Genomic DNA, 11,680 nt, shown 5'->3' with positions numbered 1-11,680 from the left:
AATAAAATGTGGAAAGAAACAATAGATTTCAAAATTCCTTACCACATTGGAACACATTAAACAATCAAATGAGTACATCTACGTGAGTGCTACGAAGTGCAGAGGAGTAGGCCGCAGCTGGGCGGGATTAAATTGCGATCGGTGGAAGAGAGCTTTCGCCGCGGAGCTTTTATGGCGTTTTTGCTTGGCGAACCAGTTGCAAATTTGGTGCCGCAGCGGACGGAACTCAGCGCAGCAGTCTCTCCCCAGTGAAAACCCACCACTCATCGCCTCCTGCATCTCGCGGACTTCTCGCTTAACCCTTTGCGACGTGCGTGCCTACAACAGAGTACTCAGTACACACTACTACACTACACAGTCCACCATGAGCAAACAATTGGCGCGCCATGTGGGCCAGCTGAACAGCCTCCTGAAGACGGCGGCCACCGCCTCCTCGGTCTCCGCCCACAACAACTACTTCACCTACGTGCGGGAGCTGTCGCATCCCATCGCTCGAGAGCCTCCAATCGTCAAGCCGGAAGAGGCCGTGGCATGTGTAAAATCCGGTGAGTCCCACTGGCCCCCATATCATTTGGCCAGGAGCCCGCCACGCCCCCCCTTCCACCGTCCTAGCGGAACTGGCCTCCCAGTTATCGCTGCCTTGCGCTGTTTGCAATCTTTCGGTTATGTAACCTTCTAGTGGGCTTGCTTATGAAAACAGAATGAAAACGAGAACACCGGGTTGTGGGGCCATGCAAATGTAAGCCCATGTGTGCCCGCAATCCAAACTACTTTGGAGCACATATGCATGTACATACGTACATATGTACGTAAATAGGGAAGGGCACTCACAGGGTGCTGGGTATATGGATGGCTGGCATTTAATTGACCGTGATTAGGAGCCACTCGTGGGGATATATAATACACAAGTTAGAATCAAATATTTAGTGTATTGTATTACCTTGTGATAGGGAATAGGTTTTTAGTTGATTGGGGTTCTAGTATGATAAATAGTTAGGGGAGTTATACAATAGGGAAATCACACTTCAAGTAGCTGCCCTTATCAAAATGCTATCCTCCTTGTGGCGGCTATCAGTAGACCCCATGTTTTTATTCGTAATTCCTGGTGTTGCAGCAGCACAACTGTAAGTTATATTCATTTAATCGCGTGAAACCAGCTGTGCGTGCCCCTACCACGTACATATGTAGATATTTATACACATTTAATAATGCATACGAGTATACTCGGCGCTATAGATGAGTTTCCAGCCAAGTTGTACTTTGTACCCCGGGCAAAAAGAAGAGAAAGGTCCGATGCAAAGCTCAGCTTGGTGGCAAGAACAACCTTGTATGTAGCTCATAAACAAGTCAGCCGGCCTCTGGATGTGGTGCTGATAAGGCCTGCTCTCTGTAGGAACCTATATACCATATACTATGGTATATAGCAGCACCTCTATAAGAAGGCAAGGTTATGCAACGTGTATCAGCAGGTGAATTATGGAAACAAAAGCATGAATGGAGTGCTTCGAAAAATATTCATTAATTCCTAACAAGCTTTCTTATCAAAACGATAAATCTGTTAGATAATTTGTATATGTTCGTTTAACGAAACCAGTCATCTGATTTTTGGGAACCCTCTGCTCTGATTAAATTCAATTGTCCCAATTTGGAGGCGAGTCTCCTGGGATTCAGATGCAAACAAATATGTGGACACGCCCTCGGCGCCCGCTTAAATCTCAATTTCTTAGCACTTCTACGGCATCTCATCAGCAGGTCCCTGCAAATTGGTGATATTGCGGAGGGGGGCGGGTCTTTGGAGGGGGAGTGGCACATCGCAGCGCCCAGCGAAACGTCACCCAAAATCGGTATCTCTAATTTTAGCCAAAATCACCAACACGAGCCATGCCAAATCTGCGACGTAATTTGATTTGGAAAACTTTTTCGTTTGGCACGTTTTTGGCAGATAATAAGTGGTACAGTAGGCACTAGCTAACTAAGCCTATGCGTAAGAAATGCATAATTGGCCTTTTCAAGTAACGGTAAATAAATAAATAAATTGATTGTGAAGCCTCGCGGAAAACTTGACCGTGTGTGTCGACGTGGCTCAGACGTCTACCGATAAGAATCGCACTTATCGCATGATTACCCCAGTTGAAGGGGCTCGCTCGTTCGACTTAATGTACATCATGGTTCTTTCTATTCCCTCATACAGAGGAACTTCGGAATGCCAGCCTCTTCAGGGGGGAGACCAAAATAGATTGGCCAAACATGTTGCATGTGCTTAAGACTGCATTAGAGATGCAATTCAGATGTGTATTAAATAGATACAAAATTTATACATTTTTATAGACCAAGTATACAAGTATCATTCGTCCCAAAGTTCCGATTAAAAGCTACAATTCTCTTACGTAACACAGCCCAATCAGATACATTTTGATCAATTGATGTGCTTCTACTTTCTGGCTCGTTAATCAAATGACAAAATCTATATATTATACTATAATCTCGAATCGACATGTTTGCCATGTAATGCCAACTGGGAAACCGGTGTTATTTATTTACAAACATTCATTATCACGCGTTTCTGGGCAATAAGCGCTCCCACTCCTCGCATTCGCATTATCACTCTGCCTATTAACTAATATACATTTTTACATATGAATGTATGTATGTATAGCTATAGCTTTTAAGCTTTCGAGAGCAAGTGGAATGATCAGAGAGAAAATTACCGAATTTCGGAACAATTCGTTTTGGAAACAAATTTATAGTCTCAATGAAAGCATGACCAGCGCAATAAAAATATGTAAATAACCATGAATGACTTAGAGAAACATTATTTGCTGATTAAAGCTCTAAAGAATGTTTATATTACTATTTATAACAATTTTAATAACAATATAAATATATATATGAATGTTTTTTATTATCAATTATCAGAGAGTGTTCTAATTTCAAAACAAGTTTTTCTCTTAGCGACATTATAAACTTATTTTATTTCGAAGTGCATTAATTGCCAGCTCAGGATTCCATTGAATGGATTAGGCCACGCTCTTCAAATTAAGATATCATAAAGTTCAAGAACTGATAGTAATCCTGGTTATTTCGTTATCATTGAACACTCAAAGCATAACTAATTTAATTAGACAATATTGAAAAGCATTATTTGTAGGCGCTCGGATAGCATGTCATGCAAATCTTTAGATAAGACCTGCTGAATAGATTAAAGTGTACAATAACTGCCGATTGACTGATTAGCAGCGTGTGCGTAATAAAAATATTGGTAATAAAACCTGCGGTTTCTCGCCTTCATTCCATTCAGGTGACACGGTTTTCGCCGGAGGAGCAGCCGCCACGCCCGTGGCTCTGCTGAACGCGATGGCCAAGCACGGAAAGAGCAACAACCTGGAGTGCGTCACGGTGTGCCACATGCACACGGAGGGTCCTGGCGAGTACGCCAAGCCGGAGTACAAGGACCATTTCCGTTCAAACTCCTTCTTCATGGGCGCCAACGTGCGCAAGGCTGTTGCCGACGGTCGTGGCGATAATGTGCCGATCTTCCTTCACGAGATCCCGAATCTGTTCTACAAGCAGATCGTAAAGCCAGATGTGTCCTTCATCCACGTGTCGCCGCCGGATAACCACGGCTACTGCTCCCTCGGCACCAGCGTCGATTGTGTGCGCGCTGCGCTGCTCAACTCGAAGCTCATTGTGGGTGAGTTGCGTGAACGTCAGTTGTATGATTTATAGTGGGACTAATGCTACTCCTTCTTTAGCTCAAATCAATCCCAAGATGCCGCGCACCTTCGGCGATGCCATCATCCACAAGTCTCACTTCGACCTCGCCATCGAGGTGACCGATGATCTGCCTCAGCACGGAACTGGTAAGATTTCCGAAGTGGAGAAGAAGATCGGCAAGCTCATTGCCGAGAACCTCGTCAAGGACGGCGCCACCCTGCAGATGGGCATTGGCAGCATCCCAGACGCCGTACTCGCCGCCCTGCACAACCACAAGGATCTGGGCATCCACTCCGAGATGTTCGCCAACGGTGTCGTTGAGCTCGTGCGCAAGGGATGCGTCACCAACAGCAAGAAGAAGATGCACCAGGGCAGAATTGTGGGCTCCTTCCTCATCGGTGACAAGGCTCTGTATGACTTCGTGGACAACAATCCCTTCATCGGTAGGTTTAGTTCTGAAACACTGAAGTTGAATTGAAAATGTATGGGATATGAGCTCGATCTAATGCCTCACTGTCCACCTTTCAGAGATGTACGCCATCGACTATGTGAACAACACCAGCATTGTGAAACAGCAGCCTCGCATGACGGCCATCAACAGCTGCATCGAGGTGGATCTGACTGGACAGGTGTGCTCAGACTCGATTGGTCCCCGCTTCTACTCCGGCTTCGGCGGACAGGTGGACTTCATTCGCGGAGCGGCGGAGGGTCTCGATGGACTGGGTGTGCCAATTATTGCCATGCCATCGACCACCAACAAGGGCGAGAGCAAGATTGTTCCCACGCTGAAGGAAGGCGCTGGCGTCGTCACTTCGCGTGCCCACGTCCACTACGTCGTCACGGAGCATGGAATCGCCTCGCTGTTCGGCAAGAACGTGCGCCAGAGGATGTACGAACTCATCCAGATCGCCGATCCCAAGCACCGCGAGACCCTGGAGAAACAAGCCTTCGAGCGCATCAAGGTTATGCCCTCGCCGAACTAAGCAAGCACTGAAGAAGCACTAGAGATCACTATTTACTAGCAGCGACCCGCAATCTTTGAAGGCATTCCCGATATCGCTTTGATCCACTTCATAGAACTGCAATCATGATAGCCCTTTAGCATTACCAAATCTGAAATTTCAATTGATGAGTAACGAATTGATGGGAGAAATAAAACTGAAATTGATTAAATGCCTGGTTTCAAGAATGTTTGCTAAACGGGGAAGATAAGTATTTATAGTTGCCACTTAGTTCATCAGTGTAAGAGAGCGTTTAAAACGAACTCCCACTTTAGTAAAATGCAATAATATTGTTTGTATTCCGACAAGTTTATTTTCATACTGCAAATATGAAGGGGCGCGTACAGGAAGTCCGGCTTAGCTTTAGTTATACTTTAATATATATACAAATCTGTGTGTTCGATTAGTGTCCGGATCAGTCACAGTCCGATCCGCTCCCGCTTCCGGGTGCGGAACTCCTGGCTGAGCGACAGACCATTCGCTGGGGAAACACGACCGAGCACACAACGTTGTCTTTGAATTGAATGTAAAAGGAGCTGTTCAAAAGGAACTAGATTGTATTCTCAGTATGCATCGTATTGTATTATAGGGCCTAAAACTGTTTTTGCTTTAAAATCTACACGTTCATAGCTTAAACCTCGATGGATGATTGGCGGTCAGCAGTTTACTTCTTCTTGTTGTTCTTGGCATTTTTACCATCGGCGGCGTTCTCGATCTTGGCGCGCTTCTTTGGGTGCTCGTCCTCCTCGTCCTCGGCGACATCATCCTCCTCGTCATCCTCCTCCATGTCGACCACCTCCACATCGTCCTTGATGTTGTGCCCGTGGATGTAGACGGGTCCGCTGCCCTTGATCAGCTTGAATGTCACCTTCGACTCGTAGAACTCCACGTCGGGATTGACGGCGCGGGTCTCTCCGGCCTTCAATACGGCGATGGGAATTTGCACGGAGTCCTTGGGTGTGTTCACCTGCGTAAACAAGGCGAAGATTCGCAAATTAGATAGATTCATTGACTTTTCAAGTGGCTTATAAATAAATTGAAGTTAGACACGTTTCGAATGTTATCTATTGTTCACTTAGGTAGGAACATCAATTGAAACATCAATCTTTTCCTGCTTTTAACTGCATAAGATTGCTGGCCAAGATTGACCCATATAGATCCCCGTCATATGCCTTTCAAGTGGCCGAAGATAGTTGTTGAATTCCCAGATTACACCAATTTCGGATCCAGCGAGCAGATAGCGCGAAGTTCATCACGACTGGCCCACTTAATCGCTCTGCAGTCTTCGTCTTCGTCTCTATCTCTTATCGTTGTCGGCCGAACAGAACACCTTCCCCAAAACTAACTGAACTGTCCGATGATAACTGCCTACGCACTCACATATTCGCACAGTCGCTTTCGGTAATAACACCGTCGACTGGCGGCCGCCTGACCACTCGTCTGCCCACACTGGAGTGGATCGGTTCGTTCCCTTTAAACTGTAGCCAGGCTCATCTGAACCGGAGTCCAGCAAGCGCGAATCTAACAAGTGACTGCTAATTAATCATCCGCAACGTGTAATTCGAATCAAAACTAGTATTGGCCGATCGTAAAGTGCTCCAAAGATCTTGTCGACATGCGCGATAACGAAGGTAAGTGGAGAAGCGCGTTCCCTCAAGAGGATAAGTGAAAGCAGTGTGATACGAAGGAAACTACTCCTTCCCCTTCTATTAAAACCAACCAACTGAATATCAGAAAACACAAACTATTACTCAATGGGGCTATAATTAGTGAAGGAACAAACACTGTTTGATTGTGCTGTGATAAATAAAGAACTAGTTTACCTAAAACTTGATGAGATAAACTACAATTAAAGGAAACTAAACAAAGGTCTTCGGAGACATTACATTATTTATGGTAAATACCCGGTAATGAGTCCGTAATTAGACAAGAGAATCCACAAGATGACAGTGCTATTACGAGCTGCGAAAGATGAGTTATCAGTGACAAGCTGGCTTCCTGGGGATGAACGTGTCCATCAAGCAAGAAGGGATCAAAACGTAAATTTCCCCCGTTGAATAATATAAATGCATAAGATACAAACTAGCCAAGGATACTATATGCGGCTCACTAATTATCTAGAATATGAGACACCAAAACAGAGGGTTCAAAGTGCTAACATCAAGGCATTGTGCTGCCTGCTGGATGAACTTGTCTATCAGCTTGTAGACATCTTTGGTATTTTTCCAGAAGTCACAAGACCACCGAACCGCAGGAAATCATCGAGGCACTTCAGATCATGTGCAGAGATTGCGAATGGGTGTACATAAAAGAGCGTTTTTCAATCAAATAAACCACTTAACTATGGCCATATCAAGATTTCAAGGCGCCCCAGGAGGCACACCTACTAAATAGCCCACTTGTGCTTTCCAGATGATCTCTACCGGGAGCGTCTGCCGAACGTTTGCGGTGCCGTGAGCTCAAAGGCGAGGAGCTGCTGCAGCATGCGCTCCGTCCACAGATACCTGCCCGTCACCGATTGGCTGCCCAAGTACCAGTTGAACTTCCTGGCCATGGATGTGGTGGCGGGTCTCACCGTGGGCCTCACAGCCGTGCCACAGGCCATAGCCTACGGAGCTGTGGCCAATCTGCCACCAGCCTATGGGCTCTACTCCGCTTTTATGGGTGGATTTGTGTACATACTGCTTGGAACTTGTAAGGATATCACAGTGGGTGAGTTGGGGAGCCTCTGGTGAGGTGGTGCGCTAAGTAATTCAAATCGTTCTTCCACAGGCCCTACGGCCATCATGGCGCTTATGGTGCAGCCATATGTGGACGGCAACCCAGCGTATGCGGTGCTAATATGCTTTCTGTCCGGCTGCATCATCACCCTAATGGGTTTACTCAATCTCGGAGTGCTCATGCGGTTCATATCGGTGCCGGTGACCACGGGTTTTACGATGGCAGCCGCCCTAACCATTGCCACCGGCCAGGTTAATAGCCTCTTTGGCATTAGCAGTAGTGCCAGTGGGTTCCTTAACAGCTGGATATACTTCTTCGGTCACATAACACAAACACGCCGAAATGATGCCATCCTCGGCTGCTGCACACTTGTGCTCCTGCTGCTCATGAGGGTGGGTAATGCTTAATTAAATTGCTTAATTAGAAGGTTTGATTAGCGAGACTATAAATGTTTAAATAATTTCAGCAACTGAAAAACCTAACTTTCGGCTTCAAAAGCGTGTGGAAGTATATTTCACTGGCCCGCAATGCTGTGGCCGTGTTAATTGGCATACTCCTGTGCTATCTTCTGAAGAACGATGGCAAACTGCCCTTTCTAGTCAGCGGCAGCATCACTCCAGGCCTGCCGCCTTTCAAGCTTCCCCCTTTTCACACGGAGGATCCAGAGACTGGAGAAACCATTAGCTTCGGTGGCATGGTATCGAACGTAGGCACTGCCCTGGTGTCCATACCACTGTTGTCCATATTGGAGAGCATAGCTGTGGCCAAGGCCTTCTGTGAGTGCGGAGGAATAACTTCAGTTCATATTCCATAACTTGAGCTTCTTCTACTTTCAGCCAAGGGCAAGATAGTGGACGCATCGCAGGAGATGATTGCCCTGGGCGTCAGCAACATCCTCAGCAGCTTCTTCTCCTCCATGCCTATCACTGGATCCTTTACAAGGACAGCCATCAACAACGCCAGTGGAGTAAAAACCCCGCTGGGTGGTGCGGTTACCGGCGCTCTCGTCCTCATGACCCTGGCCTTCCTCACCACCACATTTGCCTACATTCCGAAGGCGACCCTGGCAGCCATCATCATTGCAGCCATGTTCTTTATGGTGGAGTACGAGACCATTGGCGAGATTTGGCGGGCTAAAAGTGAGTGCTACATGGCATTTGGGATCCCACGTGAAGTTAAAGTAAGTCTGGTTATCTTACAGAGCGCGATATGCTGCCTTTCCTGGTTACCGTGCTGACCTGTGTCTTCTGGACCCTGGAGTACGGAATGGTGGTGGGCATCGTCTTCAATGCGCTTTTCCTGCTCTACAAGAGCATGAAGCCGCAGTTTTTCTTGACAACCGAGAAGGTGAGCTGACACACTGCATATATAGGGCCTAATAATTTCTATTGGCAATCAACCTAGTTTAACGGCATTGAGGTGACCATGGCCGATCTCAAGGGCAGCGTGGACTACGCGGCAGCCGAGTACTTGAAAATGTCGCTTGTGTCGCACGTGACGCAAAGAAACAGCGAGGGAAGTGCCCCCACCACACTGGTGGTCATTAAGGGACACGAGATTGCCTCAATTGATACGACAGTGGCTTTGGTGAGTGCCAGCTTTCTTTGCTGCAAACTATGACCTTTGACCCGAAACCTCTTCTCTATTCCTCGCGAAGAACCTCAAGTCACTGCGCGAAGATCTCGCCCTGCTGAAGTGCGACATGATCTGCTGGAATTGGAGTATTCCGGCGGCGGGAGTGATTTGCCGGATGGACAGGAAGCTGCGCAGTATGTTCAAGTTCTCGAAAAGCTTTCCAGACCTAATGCAAACAATTGCGGATGCCGAGGCAGCCGATTCGTGTATCGCCGTTGACTTGAGTCAATAAAGAGTGCTCTTTTGTCTTGCCGTATGTGTATCTGCGTACAGTTGCGCCAATGAATTTGGTTCGGAAAGGTGGGGTACTTAAACTATGAGGATCTTGATGGTTAAGGTATAATGATGGTTAGGTACAACTAATGAGAAATTTTAAAGCACAAATTAAAAATATTTATTATAATAAAAATTATATTCTTTAAAGAAGATGTGCTTTGATAGTTATTCTCGAAAGTTCCTAACAATATACAAAACACCTAAGTCCCTGGATTTACTGGGACAGTTGTAAAGTACCTAGTACTTCTTTGCAAGTACCTTGTACTAAAAAGAATTTATGTACCTAGCACATCCCATTGGTAATGTACCATGGCAATCGAAAGTCCGGGGCTGGTTACTCGGCGGCCGTTTGCAGATGTACAGACACAATTACCCTAGCCCACCACAACGAGCGAAAAGTTCGAGGTTGTTCTGGTCTGGGGGAAAAATGGAAACCGGTCCCTGCCCCGCCGGCCGGAAAAATGCAACGAAAAAAAAAATGAAAAAGAAAAAAAGAAGAGGACACCAACCGGCGCGCGCATACACAATTTATGGGATTTACTACATGCACTGAATGCCCCGTTTCGCATACACAATGAATGGAGTACTCACCTCGACCACGTTGAACTCGTTCTCCTTGGCCTCGGCGCCCAAGAGGATCTGTTTGATGACCAGCTTCTGGCCGCGTGCGTAGTCCTCGTCCACATCCCACGTGACGCTGTCGCTCTCGGCGGTCAAAGTGACTCCTGCGGAGGGGATATAGTCGCCATTATACTTTCTGATTCGTATCTTATTCGCGCACTCAAATCCGAGGGTTTGAGGCTAGACACACACAAATTGGCCAGCGGCAAATCTTAGAGCAAAAACACCGGCAAGCTTCGCAGACACTCCGCCTTTTCGGTGGTAAATACGCCTTCTACGCGTCCACTTTTGCCCCCTTTCGCTGCCTATAGAGTGCAACTGCTAAATTGTAATTACCGTAGAATGATTCCTCAGCCATGGTAGGTAATATTTAATATTAATTCCACACAAAACCAGCGGCGAACACGTGTTGAGCAAAATCTTTTGCAAAATGGTAGCTGTCGCAGGGTTGCCAGGCCGACGTAAGGTGCCGAAATCGATGATTGTCAGACTGGGAATCAAAATCGCAGGGCTGCCACTTGTAGTGTCCAATCGAATGTGACAATCTATATTCGTTTGTTGCAAGCTAACGCGACAGTAAAATATATTAAAAAATATTTCAAGTCTTCATTACCAGTACTTGCGAAGTTCCCAACAAATTAAACGAATAATATCGATAGTCCTGCGCTTCGATAACAGCACCGCTCAACGCTTCACACAACTGCAGCCATCGCCGTTTTACGGGCACGTGTAGAGTACAAAAGGTTCTTTTATTAATTGACTGTACATCTGTGTTCCAAGGCCTGCAAATGGAGTCCGAGTCGTTTTATGGTGAGTACCATTGCCATTTGGGCTGGAAGAGCGCTCCAATAGCCATCCCATAGCCACGCTGCGAGCAGCTCCCCTCCAGCCGGCAAAAAGCAGTCGGAAATCCAACCCTTCTCGCCGTTCGTCCACTTCCAGGTGTCACACTCAGCGAGAAGGAGGCCATCGCACAGTTCGAGGTCCCAGATGTACCCGAGGAGTACATCGTCCACTCGCACAAGCTCATCATCAAACAGATTTCCCTCGGCCCAGAAGCGAAGACCGGCGAATTCAACGTTGTACAGGTGAGCCTCGATACCGGCAATCTGCCCCGCGTCGCAGGTCGTAAATTTAAAGGCGACATGGCTGATTTAACTCATATCATATTTCGCGAAAAACTCGGAAATTATACAGTGATAAAATGCACACAAATTTAATGTTTCGCTTCCAGGCGGAGACGAACATAAACGACGATGGCGAGAAGAAAACCTTGAAGATCCCCATTGCCGTGTTGAAGGTCGGCGAGACCCGTAGCTTAAGACCAAATGTCGAGTTCCCCAATGGATCAGTGACCTTCAAACTGGTGCAGGGAAGTGGACCCGTACACGTATGCGGCAAGGTGAGCTCCATCCATCCATCCATCCATCTATCTATCTTTCTATCTACTTTGGGTTCCTGTTCCTAACAAATTGCCGTACCCTCAGGTCGAGATGAACTTTGGCGAGTTTGACGACGGTCAGATTTACGAGGAGTATTCGGACGAGGAGGAGGATAGCGAACTGGAATTCGACGAAGAAGCAGCTCCTCAGACGAACGGCAAGAGTAATAAGAAGAAGTAGAAACACATTACACTCCAGTAAGCTAACTAAATGATCCGAAAAAAATAAAAACTTCAATACGACTTTAATAATGTAAAGAAACCATCCAAT

At 46.6% G+C, this 11,680-nt stretch overlaps 4 protein-coding genes across 7 annotated transcripts; 3 read left to right on the top strand and 1 right to left on the bottom strand.

Moving 5' to 3' along the window:
- The first annotated feature begins 75 nt into the window (after positions 1-75).
- On the top strand, positions 76-4,884 carry CG7920 (uncharacterized protein). 2 transcript variants are annotated; one of them, NM_143505.4, is made up of 4 exons: positions 76-545; positions 3,299-3,691; positions 3,753-4,157; positions 4,243-4,884. In NM_143505.4, the coding sequence occupies exons 1-4, from the start codon at positions 365-367 to the stop codon at positions 4,695-4,697; spliced, it is 1,434 nt and encodes a 477-aa protein (NP_651762.1). In that variant the 5' UTR covers positions 76-364; the 3' UTR covers positions 4,698-4,884. The 2 variants fall into 2 exon arrangements, with proteins under 2 accessions (NP_651762.1, NP_001263095.1); NM_001276166.1 differs by having other exon boundaries at positions 195-545.
- Positions 4,885-5,007: 123 nt separating this feature from the next.
- On the bottom strand, positions 5,008-10,575 carry Nlp (Nucleoplasmin). Of its 2 annotated transcripts, none has more exons than NM_079833.2 (3): positions 10,305-10,575; positions 9,939-10,072; positions 5,008-5,682 (listed from the first exon to the last, which is right to left on the bottom strand). In NM_079833.2, the coding sequence occupies exons 1-3, from the start codon at positions 10,324-10,326 to the stop codon at positions 5,380-5,382; spliced, it is 459 nt and encodes a 152-aa protein (NP_524557.1). In that variant the 5' UTR covers positions 10,327-10,575; the 3' UTR covers positions 5,008-5,379. The 2 variants fall into 2 exon arrangements, with proteins under 2 accessions (NP_524557.1, NP_001263094.1); NM_001276165.1 differs by having other exon boundaries at positions 10,305-10,409.
- On the top strand, positions 6,171-9,326 carry CG7912 (uncharacterized protein). The gene is made up of 8 exons (NM_143504.3): positions 6,171-6,346; positions 7,128-7,427; positions 7,488-7,828; positions 7,903-8,212; positions 8,273-8,575; positions 8,638-8,783; positions 8,841-9,023; positions 9,094-9,326. The coding sequence occupies exons 1-8, from the start codon at positions 6,331-6,333 to the stop codon at positions 9,301-9,303; spliced, it is 1,809 nt and encodes a 602-aa protein (NP_651761.2). The 5' UTR covers positions 6,171-6,330; the 3' UTR covers positions 9,304-9,326.
- On the top strand, positions 10,499-11,679 carry Nph (Nucleophosmin). Of its 2 annotated transcripts, none has more exons than NM_143503.2 (4): positions 10,499-10,778; positions 10,911-11,056; positions 11,203-11,370; positions 11,456-11,679. In NM_143503.2, the coding sequence occupies exons 1-4, from the start codon at positions 10,757-10,759 to the stop codon at positions 11,588-11,590; spliced, it is 471 nt and encodes a 156-aa protein (NP_651760.1). In that variant the 5' UTR covers positions 10,499-10,756; the 3' UTR covers positions 11,591-11,679. The 2 variants fall into 2 exon arrangements, with proteins under 2 accessions (NP_651760.1, NP_001097975.1); NM_001104505.2 differs by having other exon boundaries at positions 10,661-10,778.
- Position 11,680: the final 1 nt, after the last annotated feature.

This window comes from Drosophila melanogaster, chromosome 3R (genome assembly GCF_000001215.4).
Source record: "Drosophila melanogaster chromosome 3R".
In the NCBI taxonomy this organism is placed as follows: domain Eukaryota; kingdom Metazoa; phylum Arthropoda; class Insecta; order Diptera; family Drosophilidae; genus Drosophila; species Drosophila melanogaster.
The sequence above is the reverse complement of the archived record's forward strand: the minus strand, read 5'-3'. Positions and strand labels throughout refer to the sequence as shown.

Bases quoted from the DNA above. Each gene is read 5' to 3' on its own strand.
- CG7920 (NM_143505.4), top strand. From the start codon at position 365: ATGAGCAAACAATTGGCGCGCCATGTGGGCCAGCTGAACAGCCTCCTG. The intron at 3,692-3,752 runs GTGAGTTGCGTG...CTCCTTCTTTAG, and splicing joins CAACTCGAAGCTCATTGTGG to CTCAAATCAATCCCAAGATG. The intron at 4,158-4,242 runs GTAGGTTTAGTT...TCCACCTTTCAG, and splicing joins GGACAACAATCCCTTCATCG to AGATGTACGCCATCGACTAT.
- CG7912 (NM_143504.3), top strand. The intron at 8,213-8,272 runs GTGAGTGCGGAG...TTCTACTTTCAG, and splicing joins AGCTGTGGCCAAGGCCTTCT to CCAAGGGCAAGATAGTGGAC. The intron at 8,576-8,637 runs GTGAGTGCTACA...GTTATCTTACAG, and splicing joins CGAGATTTGGCGGGCTAAAA to AGCGCGATATGCTGCCTTTC.
- Nlp (NM_079833.2), bottom strand. From the start codon at position 10,326: ATGGCTGAGGAATCATTCTACG. The intron at 10,073-10,304 runs GTAATTACAATT...TCCCCTCCGCAG, and splicing joins GGCTGAGGAATCATTCTACG to GAGTCACTTTGACCGCCGAG. The intron at 5,683-9,938 runs GTGAGTACTCCA...TTGTTTACGCAG, and splicing joins ACGAGTTCAACGTGGTCGAG to GTGAACACACCCAAGGACTC.